The sequence below is a fragment of the Panthera tigris genome, chromosome B3 (assembly GCF_018350195.1).
Source record: "Panthera tigris isolate Pti1 chromosome B3, P.tigris_Pti1_mat1.1, whole genome shotgun sequence".
NCBI lineage: Eukaryota > Metazoa > Chordata > Mammalia > Carnivora > Felidae > Panthera > Panthera tigris.
The window spans coordinates 70,162,115-70,184,286 of NC_056665.1; the positions used below are offsets into that span (position 1 = coordinate 70,162,115).

Sequence of the window (22,172 nt, forward strand, 5' to 3'; positions counted from 1 at the left end):
CACACCTATGGCCTGCCATTTTGTCCCCGTGGGCCCCTGAAGATGTCTCTGTCACGTCATAGCCTGGATTCTTGGAATTCAAAGTCCTTTGGCCTCAACTCTGCTGTGTTTGAGGGACGAGAGAACTTCAGGTCCCTCTACTTTGCCATGTTGGATCTCTGCCCCTATATATAACCCTACACTAGGCATTTTTTAAATAGTCAGGGAATTTACAGGATGACATAAACATGAGAAAAAAAATAAAAATATTAAAAAAAATCAAATGGAAGTTTCAGGGCTACAAAATACTATATAGAAACCAAAAAAATCCATTCGAAGGACAAAGGAACATCAACAACAAAAATCCCTGGATAGAAAATAGATACAATTTGGAGCACCTAGGTGGCTCAGTCAGTTAAACGTCCAATTCTTGATATCGGCTCAGGTCATGAATTTGCTATTCCTGAGACTGAGCCCTATGTGGAGTTCTGAGCTGACAGCATTGAGACTGCTTGGGATTCTCTCGTCTCCCTCTCATTCTGTCCCTCCCCCCACTTTCAAGATAAATAAATAAATAGTTTTTAAAAAGTTAAAAAGAAAAGGGGCACCTAGGTGGTTTAGTCGGTTAAGTGTCTGACTTCAGCCTAGGTCATGATCTCACCATTTCTGAATTTGAGTTCCATGATGAGCTCTGTGCTGGAGCCTGGAGCTCAGCTCAGAGCCTGGAGCCTGCTTTGGATTCTGTGTCACCCTCTCTCTCTGCCCCTCCCCTGCTCACATTCTGTCTCTCTCACTGTCTCTCTCTCTCAAAAATAAGTAAACATTAAAGAAAAAAAGTTTTTTTTTAAGTTAAAAACAAAATAAAATAGAAACAATTTAAGCTAAAGCAGAAGCTAAAACATTTGTGGAAAAAATTAACAGAGCCTCAGTGACCTATGAAAAATGTCAAATGATTTAACACATGTGGTATTGGATTTAGGGATGACAGGAAAAAAATTTGAAGAAATGATGTTTAAAGAACTCGAATAAAAAGTATAAATTCACAGAACAAAATTAGGTTTGAATGCCTCAGGAAAAACAAAAAAGAAAATCACTTCAAGACATACAATAATTGCTGAAAATGAGCAATTTATAAAATATTAAAATCTGTCAGAGAAAAAAAGATACATTTTATACAAAAGAACAAAAATTGATAACTCTAGACTCTTTTCAGAAACTATGCAAAGTATCTTTAAAATATGAAAAGAAAAAACCCTCTCAAACTAGAATTCTATACCAAAATTAAGGGTGAAATAAAGACATTTTCAAGCAATTAACGATTACATATTTCATGGCCATCAGAAATATTAAATAAAGCTGTAATGACAATTTATTGCATTTATAATATGTACAAATAAAATGATGACATGATAATATAGTACAAAGGGGAGAAGCAGTAGAGAAGTTCAGTATGTTATATGTGAAATGGAATAATATTATTTGAAGATACTAGAATGTGATAATTTAAAGTTGCATAATATAAACTCTAGAACCATGAAAGAGAGAAAATGGGGCTGGAAAGGCAGAACAACTGAATGAAAGAAAGAAGAAGGAAGAAAGGAAGGAAGGAAGGAAGGAAGGAAGGAAGGAAGGAAAGAAGGAAAGAAAAAGTAGTTAGCTAAAATAACCATGTATGTGTAGTGGCTAATAACTTGGACGGCCCGGGTTTAAACCATTTTATTCCCTCTTGGTCAAATTAAAACATGCTCCTTGCTTATTGATGTAGTTTGCAAAATGAAGGCCATGTTATTATTTGTAAATCAACCACTGTAAGTCCTGAAGACAGTAAAACTGAGGAAGAAGGTAAGGGAAAATCTGCCTGGTGGATGCTGTCAAGTACCCTTACTTAGCATTGCAGGAGGAATTAGGTTCATGGGCCAATGACACCTTTAGATGTTGATAGTCTCTTAAGCCAGGGGTCTTGCTATAGGGGCAAGTATACTGGCTCTAGGTAATTGGAAAATAAAACTATTCTCACTTCCAGCATTCAGTCATGTAAACATTTATGGGAACTTAGAGGAAGATTAAGACAAATCATACAGAAACCACCCAAAAAAGACCTGGTGCTGAGCCAGGAGATTGGAATGTTGAGGTTTATGTTAAATGGTTTAGGGATTCCTGAACTAGCTACTGAGGATAATGAAATAAAATGACATGGAAATATCCAAACAGAGAAAAGGTGGACATACTTCTCTCATACCCACGGAAGCCATTAGTGTGAACACTGTGGGCTTAACTCAGCATCCATAGGAAGAAACCACCTACTGATGATTTTAGGCAGATTTCTCTGAAGTCAAGGGTCTGCACAAAACCAGCAAATAAATCATACTGGACTCCTTCCAGAAGCCCCAGTGGTCTAAAAACAGGGATTCAGTAGAACTGACACCTACTCAGCTCTAGGATTTGGTTATCCTTTTGTTAGTGAGACTTCTTGCTCAACTATAGACCCCAACAGTTATATCGCACTTTATTAGAACATTGACAATGAATGAAACATTCCAGTCCCCTTATCAGAAAAACCCTGATAGCAATGGAATGCCTAGAAGTCATCCCCCCATATCCCCTTCCTTGCTCATGATCAGGGGCTAAACATATACTGACCTCATCTGTGATCATGTGCTCCCTGCCTTCTCTCCTGCATGTAACCCCCTAAACCTGTCCTAAAAAATTCTAGGTGTCCACCTTGCAAGCAGAGAGCTCAGTTGTTAAGGCTTGAGCCTACCAGTTCACACAGATATAGGCACCTGGAACTAAAATTTTCCCTCTTTTCTAAACCCTTATCTCTTGAGTTATTGTTTTCTCTTGCAATGAGTTTATCCAAGTTTGTTTAGCAATAATGTTGGCAAACCCAGCCAGGACCTATGCTTTCAATCTGTCCAGCCACCTCAGGGTTCTCTGGGACAGAGCAGTTGGCTCCATCAGTTCATCAGGACTCACCCACTGATTTCCTGAGTTAATGGCTGTGATGCATGGTTTCTTATCAATCTTACAGAAGCAGCCAGCGAAAATACAATTAAAGGTTTATAATATTGGAGAGTCTATCAGTGTATTTCATGTGGAACAATTCCTCTGATCAAGAAAGGCACTTTGCTTTTACTAATCTACAAAAGGGACCAAAGGAACATTGGATTATCTGGCTATATCACATTTCATATCACATTTGGAACAGTGGTCTCATTAAACACAGAAACAGAAATTCAATGTTACTTTAAATAGGCATGGAAAGAGGCATGAACATATGGCTAATATATTGGATAGATATATTTTTCAATTGGATATGAAAGAGAGCCAAGGAGATACTCCACAGGAAACATTTCTTAGAACCAGAGGTGGGACTAAGGAAATGGGGAGACTGCAGTTCCCCAGCTTTATATCTTTATATCTTCTGTTTTGATAGACCCAGTTATGCTTATAATAATGCCAGGCATAAGTATAATATACAGTAAAAGGTAGCTATGTGTTTGTGATTGACCTTTTTTAATACTCTTCAAGTAAATTTTCATTTTGGAACATTCCAGACCTGATAGTGGTTTTATAGTCCTCTGCTTAACTGTTGTTGATAGTAAAACATGTCAATTCCTATAAGTGTGCAATGCCATAAAAAGTTTTCTCTGTTGTCATTCAGGGAAAACAACATGGCATCTTTAATAATTCCCATTGGTATTTATCATCAGTTGGGTATTGTTAGGTCTCAAAATACATCACATCTATATTATTACCCTCTCAATATATATGACTCTTTATGGAGAAAATAGAGAAAATATTAACATTTGTCATTATTTTAGGGAAATACTATTATTTTTGGAAAGAGAACCTCTCCAGGTTTCAATGTGTCTGACTCAAGTAGTGCTCTGAAACACTGTAAAACTGGTAAGTTGTAGGGGAAGCTTTAACATACATTAAAAAATATAGAACCATTTCTAGATATTGAGTTTCAATCCCATTGTTCATAGGTAGAGTCAAATGTGAAAAGTTCTTTAGGTGAACACCATGATAACATTAGAGAATTCTAGAAGGCATTATCATTCTAGTTGTCATACAAATACAGCATATTTTCATTATAAGTGTGACAGTATGGGGCAAATTAAATAATTGAGTACACTTTGATATACTTCAAGTGATGTTATTTTCCATTTGTTAAAGAATTTTCATGTCAAACTTCATAATGTCCATATCATTACTAATATACATTTGAGAGCATTTCCAATCCATGCCAAATGGTGACGTCTCAAGAAGTAGGTAGCTGAATGAAATCTTTGCTTTTTTTCTTTTTTCCAAAGAAATGTGTTATTCCCTGTGCTTATAAACCTACTAGACTTAACACTTCAATTTATCCTGTTCTGTTAAGCAAACAAACAACAAATATCAGCTCAGATGACTAGTATCATGTGGACAAGAATATGATTTTTGGCAAAACTAAGCCATAATAGATTTTATTTCATATTCTTCTGTGTTAAGATTACAAAACTTTTTAAACATTCATTTTAATGGAATAAATTACTCATATATTCTCAAGTAGTTTGACAGATTGTTCTCTGTAGATCAAGCAACTTGTAGATCAATCACAATTTGTCCTTTTTCTTCATAATATGATGCCTGTGATCTGTGATTAAATTTCTACTTCTAATACTCAGCTCAACTATATTTTCTGCACGGTGAGTCTGTGTCTTAGAATTAAGAATCAAATGTTGATTTCATTTGTTTTTTATAAAATGCTGTTTATATATCTTTCTCCTCAGCCATTTTAGAACAGTTTGAAAGTTGTTTACAGTAAGAAGAAAGCTAAAGAACTTTTTTTCTATGGGAAGGGGGGATGCTGGGCAGATAATCAAAATGATTCCCTTGAAAACATAAAATTTTTCTTTTTACTCTGTCACCCCTTGCCTCTTCTACACTTGTAGGGAGTGTGTGGGAGAATGTATATGCATGTGTGTCTATGTCTATGGTTTAGAGTAAAAACTAATATGTAAAAATGTGCTTTAAACAAATATTACAGATTGGTGCAAGTTACACTATCAAAGCAGAAAAAAAACATAAAAAGTAGAAAAATTCTTTGACTTTGAATAAACCTATCTTTTCTACAGTTATCACTAATGCATTATTCCAAAGTTTTTCTCTTTAAATATCTGTCAGCTTTCACTCACTTCATCAACATCTCTATTGATGACCCTTGTAACATCTATTATGGAGAATATAAGAATAATTGATCTATTTTCAAGGAGCTTAAAAGTGATCTGGGGAAAGAAGAATCACAACACCAAAAATGAGAGACCTTGGATTAGAACAAATTTCCATAGCTCTTAATCTAGTGTTCCTTCAATTTCAGAATATTTACACCTAATGCACATGGTATACCTAGTGAATAAGTAAATGGTAGAGCACATGAAATGGACCATAAATACACTGGAAATTGGTATGGGTTTTATAAAAGAGAGGCTTCAAGGTGTCCTGAAGGATAAGGCTATATGGACAGGATTTGTCTACCTAAAAAGAAAAAAACATGTACGGATAGAAAAAAAGAAATGGACGGGGAATACAGAAAACCACAAATTTGTTTTTTTACCAAAACAGAAGTTGTATTTTGGCACTATAAGAAAACAATACTGGATATTTAGAGTAGATGAGAGGCTGATTGTGAAGGACTAGGTGAACTTGGGGATTGATAAGGGAGTTAGGTAATTGTTTTGTTAAGGAGACACTGATAGGATGAAAACAGAATTCTTGAGTAATGTTCAATTCCTAAAAGTAAACTATATTTGTGGGGTAATTACATTATGCATCATCAATAAAATGCAATTCTATATAGCCATAAAATGATTTGGATTTTCATGTGCTCTTAGAAATGTATTTTTAATGTCAATTTTTAATGTCAATTCCTTGACAAACCCAAGGAAAATAACTATACATGTGAACACTATTCTCTCAATAAATAGCATTGAACACTATGGTTTTAATAAAAAGCATATAAATGTAAACATATACTAGTACCCACAACACACAAAGAACACACACACACTGTACTAATGTGTATATTACTGTTCTCAGAGGATATCCAGGAAATAGATTGTTTATCCAGGAAATAGATTGTTATATCCTGCTGCTCTGTGTGCCATGTTTTCTTTTCCATTCACATAAGCTACTTTGATCCTTTTCAAAAATAAATTAGGGAAAAATACGTACTTCTAACAATTTTATTGGAATGGTTATTCTGTTTCTGTTTAAAAATGCTTCAACATCCAATTTGACATTTAAAAGTAAATATGCTTAAAATTCCTAATTTACATGGATTTTGCTTTAACACTGATTTTAATGTAGATCCTGAATATTCATATATATTTTATTCATTCATTCACTCCTTCAATAAATATTAGTAATATGCAAGAATGTGTATAAACTATTTCATGTATATTTGAAGTCTATCCTGTTCTCCTCAAATGCAGTTTTAAAAATGAGATTTCAAAAAGCGTAGTGTGGATATTTTAAATATTACCCATAAAACTGAAAGAAGATAAAACTTTTCTAAACATGAAAATAACTTTATGTACTTAATGTGGCTTAGTACCAAATTTGTGTCAATCCAAGTTTCTCAGAGTAAGAACTTGGCCAGAGGATATGTCTATGTAGGAAAAATACATCCCCAGTTGGATAAATGTACCCATGGGATTGCCTCAGAGAAACAGAGTGTACAGAATTATGGTGCTTCTTCCTTCTGTTTCTGATGATTGGGAGCATAAATTGCAGGAAATTGATGGGAATATGGGAAAAGGAGATGCAACGCTATTCCTGGGATTCACATGAGGCACTTTCCTATGAAAGTATTTTCCCCTCTCTGGTAAAAAACAGTGGCACAAAAGGAAGGCTTTAATTACTGCAGGAGCTTTTTAAGAACCTAGATAACTGAGGAACTATTATGGTTGAAAATATTTTTTTAAGAACAAAGCCAACAAAACCAGTGTTGTTATAAGGCTGGGCTGATGGGAAAGCTATGGTATAAATTTAGATGACTGTAGTGAAAGAATGGTATTTCTATTACCCACATCAGTCAGTTACCTCAATTACCTCATTTTATCATTTTGAAGCTGTGATAAGTAAACATGCACAAGCTAACCAGTGGTCCTCTGTATAGCACTAAACAAATGAATGAATGAATACACACTGAAAAGAAAATAAATTCAGTTCCATTTGGCTGGGGACTTTCTACATCCTTGGTATATCCTGCTTAAAATTACAGAAGAGGCATTTGAGGTGAATAATGTTAAATTTTGAGTGAATGAATTATGTATGCAATATATATATTATGTATACATATGTAAATTCATGGTTTGACTCTACTAATGTGCAGTGACCATCACTGGTATTAGCATAAGCTGTGAGGGATTCATGCAAGAATGGAGCAGGAAAGAGAAGATGTGCTTTTCTCAGGACCTAAAAACTTATAAGGAAGACTTAATTTAAGACATTAATTAATTGTTCTTTACCAGAATCTCTTTCAAAGTATGGGTCTCTAGAATCCTTGCTATATTTTCTACATTTATCATTTCCAGGTTAAGAAACTCAATAATATTCTGTGAATGTGGAACCCACCATGATCCTTATCTTATTTATGGAGATCTTTATAGCACAAACAGGCATTCAATATCATGGAGTTTGATTTTTTGTTTGTTTGTTTACTGAGGAGGAAAAATAACCCTCAAAAGGAGATACTCGTCATATGTTGCCAATGAGTAACTCAGCTAGGTGTCGTATTGAGGGCTTTGGAATCCAAGTTCACAGTCTATATGATTGTGATTTCATGTGCTGTTTTTGTTTTTGTCTTTCAGAAATGTATAGTCTGAATTCTTCTTACTGTTTGGAATGCTGCTCTGGGCCATTTGTAATATCACTGACCAATAAAATTTCCCAAAAGTGGGAGGTGCTTTAAGTTCACCTGTCTGAGTATCAAAATTAGACACCAACATGAACCATCCTTTGTGTAAACACAACTTTTCTGCCCACAATTCTTACTCATTTTGATTATGATGACATAAAGTTGATAACATGGAAAGGGTGAACCATTCAGTGGTGTCTGAGTTCATTTTGCTGGGACTTTCCAAATCTCAGAATCTTCAGATTTTATTCTTCCTAGGATTCTCTGTGGTCTATGCTGGGATTGTGTTAGGAAACCTCCTCATCTTGGTCACCGTGACCTTTGACTCACGCCTTCACACACCAATGTATTTTCTGCTTATCAACCTCTCCTGTATTGATATGATCCTGGCTTCTTTTGCTACCCCTAAGATGATTGTGGATTTCCTCCGAAAGCGGAAGACCATCTCTTGGTGGGGATGTTATTCTCAGATGTTCTTCATGCACCTCTTAGGTGGGAGTGAGATGATGTTGCTCGTAGCCATGGCAATAGACAGGTATGTTGCCATATGCAAACCCCTCCATTACACGTCCATCATGAACCCCCGAGTGCTTGGTGGGCTGCTGCTATCCTCCTACACAGTTGGATTTGTGCACTCATTTAGTCAAATGGCTTTCATGTTGAATTTGCCCTTCTGCGGTCCCAACGTGGTGGACAGCTTCTTCTGTGACCTTCCCCTTGTGATCAAACTCGCCTGCAAGGATACCTACATGCTACAACTGCTGGTCATTGCTGACAGTGGCCTCCTGTCCCTGGTCTGCTTCCTCCTCTTGCTTGTCTCCTACACGGTCATCATACACTCAGTCAGGCACCGTGCTGCTAGTGGTTCCGCCAAGGCCTTCTCCACTCTCTCGGCACACATCACGGTTGTGACTCTCTTCTTTGCCCCATGTGTCTTTATCTATGTATGGCCCTTCAGCAGATACTCTGTAGATAAAATTCTTTCTGTGTTTTATACAATTTTCACACCTCTCTTAAATCCTATTATTTATACATTAAGGAATCAAGAAGTAAAAGCAGCCATTAAGAAGATAAGAACTCGACATATAAATTCAAAACCCACTTTGTAGATGATGTTTTCAAAGAGGCAATTTTTTGTTTTGGACATTATTAAGGAATAAACTTTTAATGTATTTCAAGTTCTGTATAAGGAAACAGTAGATGTAATTGTTAGATAGGAAACCCCTCTTCTGTCATCATCAATGGTTAAAGCATGACATCTCCATTCTGGAAGACATGCATTTAAATCCTCTGTTCACTGGGGCACCTGGGTTGCTCAGTGGGTTAAGGGTCTGATTCTTGATTTCGGCTCAGGTTGTGATCTCACTGTTTGTGAGATGGAGCCCTACTTTGGGCTTTTTGCTGATAGTGCAGAGCCTGCTTGGGAGTCTCATTTTCTCCCTCTCTGCTCCTCCCCCACTCATGCTCTCTCCTTTCTCTCTCTCTCTCAAAATAAATAAATGAACTTAAAAAAAATCTTCTCTTCACTACTGTTTCTAATGCAAATTTGAAAAAATGAATAAATTATCTACTTAGCTTCTCTATCTATAAAAACTTCTTTATACATTTCTTTTATAATTTTGGCATGTTTTTAAAGTTTATTTATGTATGTTAAGACAGAGAGAGAGAGAAAGAGAATGAGTGGGGAAAAGGCAGAGAGAGGGAGAGAGAGAATCCCAAGAGGTTCCACAATGTCAGTTCAGAGTCTAACTCCGGACTCAAAATCACGAACTTTGAGATCATGACCTTGGTCGAAATCAGGAGTTAGATGTTTAACAGACTGAGCCACCCTGGCACCCCAGCGTGTTTTTAATCTTTACAAAATACATTATTAGTGTTGCTATTATACTTGTAGTTTTTGTTGGGAATCTGTACGTAGAAAATGCACACAGATGATGCCTCACATTGCTATTTGGCTGAGTGCCTGGGTAACTGCTCTTTGGTGCTGGAAAAGTACATTTAGTACATAATCCCTACTTACTGTGTATTAACTTTGTTACTGAGTTGCCCCAGACACAGTGCCTCCAACCATCCTTCACATATGTTGTGAGCCTGGCACAGTGTGCCAGAAGGCTCATCCAGGGTTTCAGAAAGTTTACAGCCCATGGATGGAAGGAGTGAACTAAATTTGCAGTTGTGCCGTGGCATGAACAGTACTATGGTACATGGTTGTAAGTCCAAAACAAATTTTTCAGTAATAACACCAATATTTGTCTCTTCTTTTTTTCTGAGTCCACTGATAAATTGATTCATGGGGCCTACATGGGGTAGGGGTGATTGATACCCCTGAAAAGTCTATAATCAATTCTTTGTACCAGTACCAAGCTTTTTTGTTTTTAAATACGGTTTACAAATAGAAAAAAAAATCACTGTCTTTAGTATACAATTTTGTGAGTTTTGACAAATGCATAGCCATGTAACGAACGATCACAATGAGATTATAGGAAAATGTCCTCAACCCTCAAATTCCCCTGTGCCCCTTTGTGGTCTATCCCTCTCTCCTATCTTCTGGCTCTGATAATAGAATCTGTTTTTTTGTACCTAGGTTGCCTTTTCTAGACTGTCATGTAAGTGAACTCATATAGTAAATGGCCTTTTTAAAATGTTTTTATTTTATTTCCAGTTAGTTAGCATATAGCATAATATTAGTTTCAGATGTACAATATGGTGACCCAACACTTCCACACAATACCTTGTGCTCATCACAAGTGCCCTCCTTAATCCCCATCACCTATTTAATCCATCCTCCCACCTACCTCCCCTCTGGTAACCATCAGTTTGTTCTCCATAGTTCAGAGTCTATTTCTTAGTTTGCCTCTTTTTTTCCCCCATGCTTGTTTGTTTCGGTTCTTTAATTTCAGGTATGAGTGAAATCAGATGGTGTTTGTCTTTCTCTGACTGATTTATTTCTCTTAGCATAATACTCTCTAGCTCCACCCACATCCTTGAAAATGGCACAATTTCATTACTTTTTTATGGCTGAGTGATATTCCATTGTATGTATACACCATGTCATTTTTTCCCCTCCAGATATGTGTTTAGAGTTAGGGTCAGGATTAGGACCAGGGTGAGGGTATGTTCCTGGTATCCTGCAGTTCAGAGATTTCTCCAGAGGGTTAGGTTAGGGTTAGGTTTAGTGTTAGGGATTAGGGGCTTGGGGGAGTTATCATTCGGGTAATCGTTAGGTTTAAAGTTAAGGGTAAGGTTAAGTTTAAGGTTAGGTTTAGGATTAAGGTATGTGCCTGGTATCCTGCAGCTCAGAGACTTCTGCACAGAATAAAACCCCAGATTTCTGCTGGGGTGAGAATAGACATGGCAGCCATCCACTGAGCAAGGAGGACATTTGTGGCTGTAAATACTCTTTTGTTATTGTTGTTTCTAAGTTTTTATTTAAATTCTAGTCAGTTAACATACAGTATAATATTAAATTCAAGTGTACAATATAGTGATTCAACATTTTGATACAACACTTGTTCAGCACAAGTGCACTCCTTAATCCCCATCTTTGGGGATTTGACCCTATTTGATCCATCCCCCACCTCTCCCTTGGTAACCATCAGTTTATTCTCTATAGATAGGAGTCTGTTTCTTGGTTTGCCTCTCTCTTTTTTTCCCTTTTCTCATTTGTTTTGTTCCTAAATTTTACATATGAGTGAAATCATACAGCATTTGTCTTTCTCTAATTTATTTTGCTTAGCAAAATACTCTCTCACTCTATCCATGTCATTGCAAATGTCAAGATTCCGTTCTTTTTTATGGCTGAATAATATTTCATTGTATATATCTAACACTTCTTCTTTATCCATTCACCAGTTGATGGACATTTGGGCTATTTCCATAATTTGGCTATCATAAATAATGCTGCTGTAAACATTGGGGTGTATCTTTCCCTTTGAAATAGTGTTTTTGTATCCTTTGGGTAAATACCTAGTAGTATGATTGATTGCTGGATCCTAAGGTAGTTCTGTTTTTAACTTCTTGAGGAACTTCCATGTTGTTTTCCAGAGTGGCTGCACCAGTTTACATTCCCACCAACAGTGCAAGAGGAATGGTTCCCCTTTCTTTACATCCTCACCAGCACCTAATATTTCCTGTACTATTGATTTTAGTCATTCTGACAGGTGTGAGGTGGTATCACGTTGCAGTTTTGATTTGCATTTCCGTGTTGATGAGTGATGTTGAACATCTTTTCATGTGTCTGTTAGCCATATGCAGGGCTTCTTTGGAAAAATGTCTATTCATGTCTTCTGCCCATTTTGTAATTGGATCATTAGTTTTTCTGATGTTGAGTTGTAGAAATTCTTTATATATTTTGGTTACTAACTTTATCCAATATGTCATTTGCAAATATCTTCTCCCATTCCATAGGTTGCCCTTTAGTTTGTCCACAGTAAGTAGCCTTTTAAGCATGACTTCTTTCATTCAACATAATGCCTTTGAGATTCCTTCCAGAGCAAGTTGTTTTAATTATTATAAATCTATGGTACATTTTAATATCTATTAAATAACTATCCTTCCTCATTGCTATTCTTCCTCAAATTGTCTTAAAACCAGTTCAGTTATTTATTAGTATGAACTAGAATGATTTTATCAAATGACATGAATACTTAGTAATTATAATTGCGTTAATCTTATACATTGATTTAGGGAAAAATATGATATTGACAATATTGGTCTTCTTAATCCTACACATGGTTTATTTCTGTACTTTTAAGGCCTTCTTTTGTATCTCCCAGTAAAGTTTTATTACTTTCTTCATTAAATACTGAAAATATTAATGTTATGAATTATTTTATTTTAATGTTTATGAGGTCATTTTAAAAAATGTTTATTTAAAAATGTTTTTAATGTTTATGCATTGTTTGATAGAGACAGAGCATGAGTGGGGGAGGGGCAGAGAGAGAGGGAGACACAGAATCTGAAGCAGGCTCCAGGCTCTGAACTGACAGCACAGAGCCCGATGTGGGGCTCGAACTCATGGACTGTGAGATCATGACCTGAGCTGAAGTCAGACACTCAACCGACTGAGCCACCCAGGCACCCCCCCCAAAAAATGTTTATTTTAAGAGAGAAAGAGAGAGAAGGGGGTAAGGGCAGAGACAGATGGATAGAGAAAATCCCAAGCAGCCTCCACGCTGTCAGTGCAGAGCCGGATGTAGGGCTTGATCCCACCAACCGTGAGATCATGGACTGAGCCAAAATCAAGAGTCAAATGCTCAACCGACTGAGCCACCCAGGTGCCCCAAGGTCATTTTTAACTGTCACTTTTTGATAATTCTGTAATGAAGAAAATGTGTAGTTTTATATAGTTATGTGTATATATATATAGTTTTATATATATATTTACTTGAAATTGGCCACCTACCTGAACACTAAATAATTGACATTTTTAGTCGATTTTCTTGGGCTTAGAATATAATGTTTCAACTATGATAATCTTATGTTTTCCTATTATTTTCTAATATCTTATTTCATATTTTAGCTCATGACATTCTAAGACAATACTTTTTCTGAAATTTTTCTTGAATTCCAATGAACACTATTTATATATATATATATATATGTATATATATATATATATATATATGTATATATATATATATATATATATGTCATAGATGTTCTGAGATATGTATGGAGAACTACTGATTTTAATATGTTAATACAATATGATGAAAATGTTATACATTTTTATAAAATAACATATTTGGGATGATAAAAACTAACATTTGCACTTCGCCTATTTGACATGGAAAAATTTACTAATTTCAGTCTATTGTCAACATTTCCAGTGGGTATAAATAAATGTTTTTTAATTGTAGAAGAAATGAATCTAAAGTTCGGTGTGCACAGCTCAATAAAAACTGGAAGAAGTTTACAAGAAGCTTCACTGCCACCTAGTGGCTGAAATCACCTGTTTCTCTTCCTACCTTTAACGAAATCCAAGAATTAGGAAGGAGGATTTATAAGAATGGTCTGGAGTCTTTCCAATCCTTCAGTAGGCAATCTATATGCAGCTTATACCTTTCAAAGAGGCAGTCAAGTTGATTACCATCTCACCATTACCCAAAATGGCCATCTTCTCAGACAGATTTTAATGTTACTTGAAGGGTTTTCAGTCTGCTAGTACCCGTCAGGTAAGTCCAGAATTCTAGGGGACATCATAACATATTAAGTCACCATGAGGAATTAGAATATTCTGAAAAAGGTAAGGCAGACTAGGACCAAAAAATTATCTATATGTCAAAAAACGATGTTCATGATTTTTAAATCTATTGCCTACCATAGGTTTACAAAGCTAAGTCTTTAACCTCCCTAAAGTGTGGATGATCTTTCCAAACCGCAAGAGGAGCTAAAAATATATACTACTTGTCATCATTTTAGTCTGCAAGGCTAGAACACTTTGCTCAGAGTTGTTCTGCCATATGATTTTACTTTGAGCATAATTGGTCAGATAGGTTGATGTGTCTAAAGGAAAGTAAGACTCATTTGAGGCTACTAAAGAGAGAGTGGCCTAAAGCAATTCTTCAGTCTGTACCTAAAAGACAGTATTTGAAAAAATAATTAAGTAAATAATTAGGCTGTCTGGTGAAGTCTTTGGCTATTTCAGTCTTATGAGCTAGGTGCTGTTTTCATTCCCATTTTATGTATGAGAGGACTGAGGCAGAAGACTTTTATAACTTACCTAACTGTCCATAGCTAGAAGAAAACAGAACAGATTTCAACTCAGTCTGTTTTTAGAAGCCATGCACCTCTTTATAATTTTCTATGTTGCCTCTACTAGCGTTAGCCAAATTCTGGAAATACATTAATAAATTACCTCTTCCCCAAATTCAGAAATTGTTTAAAATATAATAGAGGGCTGGGAAGCTGACTCCATGGACAAATAAGGCAAAGGTTAATTTATTGCTCTTATAGGCTAAAGTCAAAGAAAAGTGATATAGAAACTTTCAACTGTAAGATTTACTTTCAAATGGCAATATTTCATTCTTTTTGGTGGCTGAGTAACTTTCCATTTCCACATATATACCATATTTTTTTATCCATTCACCAGTTGATGGACATTTGGGCTCTGTCCATAGTTTGGCTATTGTTGATAATGCTGCTATAAACATTGAGGTTGCATGTACCCCTTCAGAGCTGTATTTTTGTATCCTATCGGTAAATACCTAATAGTGCAATTGCTGGATAGTAGGGCAGTTTTAGTTTTTTTGAGGAACCTCCATACTGTTTTCCATAATGACTGCGCCAGTTTGCATTCGTAGATAGAGCTAGAATGTATTATGCTAAACAAAAAAAGCCAGTCAGAGAAAGATACCTAATGATTTCACTCATGGAATTTAAGAAGCAAAACAGATGAACACATGGGAAGGAACGGGGAGAGATGAGAGGGAAACAAATGATAAGAGACTCTTAATGATAGAGAACAAACTGAGGGTTGACAGAGGAAGGTGAGTGGGGGATGGGCTAGATGGGTGATGGGTATTAAGGAGGGCACTTGTGATGAGCACTGGGTGTTGTATGTAAGTGGTGAATGACTGAATTCTGCTCCTGAGACCAATATTGCACTGTATGTTAATTAACTAAAATTAAGTGAAAAAAAAAAAGAGAGACTCACTTGTTCACAGGTATTGGGTTTTGAAAATGACTACATATAATAAAGAGGATAAAATTTACAAATAGTGTTGATTGAAAAAAGTGAAATGATTTACATTTCTGTCCTTGGAAAGTCAAACTTGTCCATGCACCCAATGTCCAGGAAGCCAAATTCTGAGACACTCGTTTTGAAACAAAGAAACATGTATTATGAGAAGGCAGCCCATCTCGGAAGCTAAGCAGAGTCGGGCCTGGTTAGTACTTGGATGGGAGAAGGCAGCCCAAGGAGAAGTCAGGGGATTATTCCCAAAGCTGCCTTGACTTGTTGACCCTAGGGACAGCTTATATACATGAGAGGAGGGTCATGAGTTTCTTAAAAACTTGTTGGGAGGGGGGTCCTTGAAACAAACTGGGGATAAGCATTCTTCTGGTCAGTGAGGAGCTTTTTGGGACCTGGTATGATCAGATACATCAACAACAATGTTACTCTCCAGCCCAATTAGGTTTCTAGAATCAGTGGATAAACAGGGAATAAAGGTAAAAAAGACAAAGGCAAAGTTAATGATTGATTGGAATGAGGTTAAGAGATTCATAAACGATGGTTGTGTAGAGAGCAAACAGAATGCGGACCTAAGTTAATAATGCAACTGATAGAACTATAGTTCCCCTTAGGCCTTCAAAACAGGTCCAGGAACCAAGCACCTGCCTCAAATCCCCACTCTTATTTTATAGTTCTTCCATCTTGGAGAATAGGGACAATGACCGCTCTGGCTGCTTCCTGCTGCTGAGGGGCAAAGAACAATAGCCAAGGGAGTGGAAATGAGAAACCTGTCTTCGAAGACGTTCTCCAGTGTCTGGGCACAGGGCTTGGACTTCGGTTTTCACCGTGACTGTTTCTCGGGAGACTTTCCTCAGGTGGCCACAGCTAGCAAAGTAGCATGCTGTCTCATTACTCTACTTTGTTTGCTTCTCTGTTTTCTGGACTTGATCCCAGTTACTAGAAACCTTAAAAGCAATCCCTACCGATGCCCAAATAGCCCTCTCTAAAACTACCACTATTTTTTGTAATTTCCTCTGACTATCTGGGACACTTTGGCTAATAAAAGTCATATGTATCACTTTTAAATTGTCAGGTGCTTCAGGGTAGATGTCAGCATACTGACAATATGCTTGATGGATTCATTCAGGAAAAGATGAAGCGTCTTCAAGAGGCAGCTGATTAACTTATTGAACCTTATTTAAAATTTTTTTAAAGGTTATTTATTTATTTTGAGATAGGGAGATGGGGGAGGGGCAGAGAGAGAAGAAGAGAGAGAGAATCCCAAGCATGCCTTGTGCTGTCAGTGCAGAGCCTGACACAGGGCTTGAACTCATGAATGGTGAGATCATGACCTGAGCCAAAGTCAAGTCAGATGGTCAACCGACTGAGCAACCCAAGCACCCCTTAAAAATTTTTTTTAAGTTTATTTATTTTGACAGAGAGAGAGAAAGAGAGAGAAAGAGAGGAAGCGCACAAGTGGGGGAGGAGCAGAGAGAGAGAGAGAGGGAGAGAATCACAGGCATGTTCCCTGTGCTCAGCACAGAGAGCCTGACATGAGGCTTGATCCCATGAACCTTGAGATAATGACGTCAGTCAAAATCAAGTCGGGTGGTCAACTGACTGAGGCACTAGGCAACCCAAACCTTATTTAGATTCTTTTGTTGAGGTACCTCTGTTTTTTAATCCTATCAGGATACATTCTAGGTAATTTTGAAGTCTCAGGAGTACTCTTGAGTTTACATATTGATTTGGTTGCAGTGTCTCTGGTGCCTCTAATGCCTCTGTTTGGTAGTATTGTTTGAATCTGGTCGATGAAACTCATGGGCTAGTTTCAAGTTAAAAGAATGGGAGGAAATGGGAAACCTTAGTTGGGAGAGTCATAGATGTTCAAAGAAAGCAGAGGAATACAGGATCCAGCCCAGCTGTATGGGCAAACTGCACACATGCAAAGACAATTAATCAGAATTAGAATTTAACATCCACAAAGGTGTGTTATTGAAATATAATTTTTCTCTCTAAATTTACCCTCCTTTATATTGAAGGTAGCCACATGAAGTCTAATTTGCTGCAAAATAAATCCAATTTTAACAAACCTGGCCTAATTATTCACATAAGCACAGCAAGAATAGTGATTGGCTATATAGGGTCTTTTAAATCTGCTTTGCTAGATTGTTTCATAAGGAATTTCAGATTAACTTTTAATAGTCTTTTGAGGCCAGAAGCCAAGCCAAGTACTTATCATTATTTTTCTCTGCAATACGTGTAGATGTGGGTTGTTTCCTTTCTTCTCGAGGTCCCTAAAATATCCTGAGGTTCCTGTACCTGCCAGCAAGTGACATTCTTTACTGTCCTGGTATGGGTCCCGGGAGTCTGCAAGCAAGGGACCAGGCTAACATTTCCAAGGGCTTCATTGGCACCTGAAGTCAACCTTGTTTCTTAAAGCTGGTCATATCTGAGTTTATGTGTGCCTCTCTCAACTATGACATTCCAGTCAAAGTCTTAGTAAAATAACCAGTGTTTTCAATGATGTTCTGTTACATGAAAGATTCTTACTGAACTTATGGAAATAACTATAATTGCCATGAAAGAAAGAATACTTACTGAGAGTTTCTGAATTCTGGAGGGTTCAGGTAGGGAGAAAAGATCAATGTGTTCACAAAAGAATACTTTATCAAAGTTTCTGTAAGTCATAGATCTCTTAAGAGAAAATTGTTTCTTAAGTCTGGAAACGCAAACATTCAGATAAGAGTAATCAAAACTGTAACTCCAAAAGACATGCTTATTTTAATTAAACCAGCAAACTCAAGCTTTCATTTATCAGAGGTTATGCCAGATCATATGAACCTGAGAAGAATTTGAATTAGTTTCCATCTTTGCTTGTAAGGATGTCCCATTCTTAAAAGTGCTTGTTTCTAACTAAATAGAGCTCTTTTATCATTAATTTTAGTAATATCATCCAGAGGTAGACAACACCATATAAGACAGGCAAAAATAAGAAATTTTAAATAAAGATTTGTATTTTTTCTTGGCAAATAACCTTATGGAAATTGTGGGATTGATTTTGAGCAAGGGTGTTTTTTGAGTCATTTGTACTTTTAAAAGTCCTTTTTCTTTCCTTTTTTTACTTTCAGTCTCAGGGATGCAAAATGATTTAGATAAGTAGTTCCCAGAGAGGTTAAAGGACTTTGCATTGTTTCAGGGGCAGTATTCCTGGTTTTGCAAAAGAACAGTTCCAATTGTATTGTGGCCAAGATACATTACAGAAGAATATGATTGTTTTCTTTTGATTCATAGAAGCATAGCTAAAAGAAGACCAGTTTGCATAGTGCAACCCAAATCACTACATTCTGGATTGAACTGGTGTTCCCCATAATACAGATAAGGCAGACAGACAGGACTAACAGTATTTTAGCACTGTGGGAGAAAAACAAAAGCAAATGACCCATCAACAAAAGCAATTAAGGATGGCTGTACAACTATTCCATCTTGCAAAATGTGAGGGTCCCTCTTTAAAGGTCTTCTTTGGAAAGATTTCTAAAAAGAACCGAAAGCAAATGAGAGGAAATGCAGTTGCTGATTGCACACACACAAACACACTCTTCAACAACAGAAGCTCTCCCAGAGCCCATGGAATATGTCTTTGCTTCAATTGAGGCTTGGCCTTGAGAAGAGGCCATTGTAGGTCTCTGGGGCAGCCAGGGGAATTTCCTTGGATTCAATGGCAATCCAAGCAGCTGTGGGAAATTCCCATGAGGTCACCCCTCTGGCCAGGGCTGGCCTGCTTGGGACACAAGTCTCCTGGCTGGCTCACCAAATTTCTTAAGGAACTCAAACTTGTCAGTGTGCCTGATGCATAGTTAGTCAATGTCTGAGACATTGGTTTTGATCAAAGAGAGCTTTATTATCAGAAGGGCAGCACAAGGAGAAAGCAGGGGATCATTCCTAAAACTGCCCTGCCCTGTTGAGCCTAGGGATGGCTTATATACATGAGAGGAGAGCAATGTGTTTTTAAAAACTTGACGGGGAAAAGAGCATTTGAAACAATCTGGAGGTAAGCTGGCCATCCTCTCAGCCACCCTGTGCTCTCAAATCTGCCAGAAAGTCCCCCAAGTAGTTACAACACTAATCATAGTCTTGGTGGGGAACTTGCTAGTGTCCCAGTGCCTAGACTAACATCTGGCACACTGAAAATGAAACACAGAGAGGTTGAGCAATTTCCAAAGATCACACAGCAAGTCAGGAGTAGAGCTAGTCTACAAATCTCATGTTTAATCACAAAGCTGTTTCAAAACCCTGTTCTTGGTGTCTTTAAGTGGAGGTGGATAGGAAGGCTGTTCTGTTGGTCAAGACAACATCTGGAGTGCATTCTAGCTCTGAGGTACTAGAGATAGCAATTCTCCACTGAAATGAGATCTCAGCCCCCACTAAGGCAGACCATTTGTCATTTCCTTGTGCTTTGGGGTTCGTTTTAATTATTAAAAAGAATTTGTTTTACTCTCCTGAATATGTGCCTTCAGGGAAAACTTGGCACAGATATACAATGTGGTAGAGCAAAAATGTCCTATAGAAATATCCCAAAATCTTGAAAGTGTTTGAGATTACCCAAAAGTAAAACACCACTCAATCATAATGCCTAGAAAAATTTGTCGTACAGTAAGAATTAAATGTTTGTCAAAAAAATGCCTTAATAACATTTCTCATTATGTGACAAATGAATGCAAATGTTACATTTGTTCTCAGCAGAACCTATAAAAGGATATGGGAACCATCTAATGTCTTAATTAATTAATTAATATATAGCATATGTCTTACAGGGAGCTACAGGATTTGGGCACCACCCACAATTGTTTACCGTCCCAACGACTCTGTACTTCATTCCACTGTAGTCACGGGAATTGTTTGAACATAGTCGGCAGCAGCCACCTAAGTGCCTCTTCACTGGCTGTTTTCTCTGTTTCACTTTCCACATCTAGATGTACTCCTGGAGGATCCCATCGCCTCCTTTAAGTCTTTGGTCAAAAGTCACGTTTGCAATGAAGCCTATTCTCAACATCCTATTTAAAATTAAAACTCTGGCATTTCTTTCTTTTTTTTTTTTAATTTTTTAAAACATTTATTTATTTTTGAGAGACAGAGAGAGACAGAGCATGAGCAGGGGAGGGGCAGAAAGAGAGGGAGACACAGAATCCGAAGTAGGCTCCAGGCTCCAAGCTATCAGCACAGAGCCTGATGTGGGGCTGGAACTCACAAACCAGGAGATCAAGACCTGAGCCAAAGTCGGACGCTTAACTGAGCCACCCACGTGCCCCAAAACTCTGGCATTTCCATTATCTCTTAACCTGCTTGATTTTTTCCCTTACATTTATTGTAAATTACTATTTTGTTTGTGTTTATGTGTCTTTGTGTTCTGTGAGAATGTAAGTACCGTAAGGGAAGCAATTTTTATCAGTTTCATTCACCAATGCATTCTACAAATGAACACTACATGTGTAGTGTAGCATCCTTTTTTGTTTTTAAACAAAACACCATCATCCTTTCTTAACATATTGAAATATGTATTGAAAATGTTATTTTTCTTGTCATTACCTTCTATACACTGATCTACTTTAATTGATATTACGTATTGTGGCAAAATTAAATTGTTATAATTTTTAACATATTAATCCACAACTCTGTAATAGACATCTTTTACTATAGAAATGCCTAGGTCAAGGTCTATTGGCATTTTTCAAGGAACTTGATTTATATTTCCAAAGTGGCTATCTGACAGTTGTACTGACATTCTTTTTGTTTACTTGTTTGTTTGAAGTTTTTATTTAAATTCTAGTTAGCTAACATATAAGTTAATATTCATTACTGACATACAATCTTATTAGGAGTGGGGAGGCAGCATTCCACAGTTTAAGAATATGGATTCTGTGCCTGGGTTAGAGCAACGACTCTGCAGCTGACAGTGTGTGCATCCAAACATGTTAGCTTCAGTGTCCTCATTTGTAAACTGGGAATGATAGTGTTTCTCTCATTAGAATTTTGTGAAGATTAATTGAAAAAATCAACATAGTGCTGGCATAGAGTAAGCCCTCAGCAGATGTCAGGCATTTAAATTTGTATTGTTACTTTCATTACTAAATTATCCATTTTCATCAGACCTGACCATGAGTTTGATATATTTATTACAAATTGATATGTGAATACAAGTATCTCTTGTTATTTTTGGTTATTGAGGTCAACTTTTTAATGTTTATTGGACTATTAGTTCTCTTCCTTTTAAAAAATAATTTTTTTGAATTCTTTCCTCATTTTCCTCTTCAGGTTTCCCTCACTTATTGATTTATAAATACTTTTTCTGTGTCAAGGGTATTAGGACTTTGTCATCAGGGCTAATGTAGCCACACTGGAGCTTTGTGTGGGTTAGGAAAAAAGTACTTCCAAAGTACTTCCAAAGGCCTGGTCAGGATATATTGTTTGTTGGATGGGTGGGGCACGGGCTAGATATTAGTCCCCACAGACCTTGGCCCCCCAGTAGATCTTGAGCAGTTAAAGTCTACACAACACTATGTAGTGACTTTGGGGGTCACAAGATTGGAAATAGAGTTAACTAGTTTGTAGTTG

At 36.9% G+C, this 22,172-nt stretch overlaps 1 protein-coding gene across 1 annotated transcript; it reads left to right on the forward strand.

Annotated features, from left to right (window-relative positions):
- Positions 1 to 3,024: 3,024 nt before the first annotated feature.
- Positions 3,025 to 9,443, forward strand: LOC102968096 (olfactory receptor 4K13). Its single transcript, XM_015539945.2, has 3 exons — positions 3,025 to 3,037; positions 8,048 to 8,983; positions 9,379 to 9,443. Exons 2-3 carry the CDS (start codon positions 8,056 to 8,058, stop codon positions 9,441 to 9,443), a joined length of 993 nt encoding a protein of 330 aa, XP_015395431.2. The 5' UTR covers positions 3,025 to 3,037; positions 8,048 to 8,055.
- Positions 9,444 to 22,172: the final 12,729 nt, after the last annotated feature.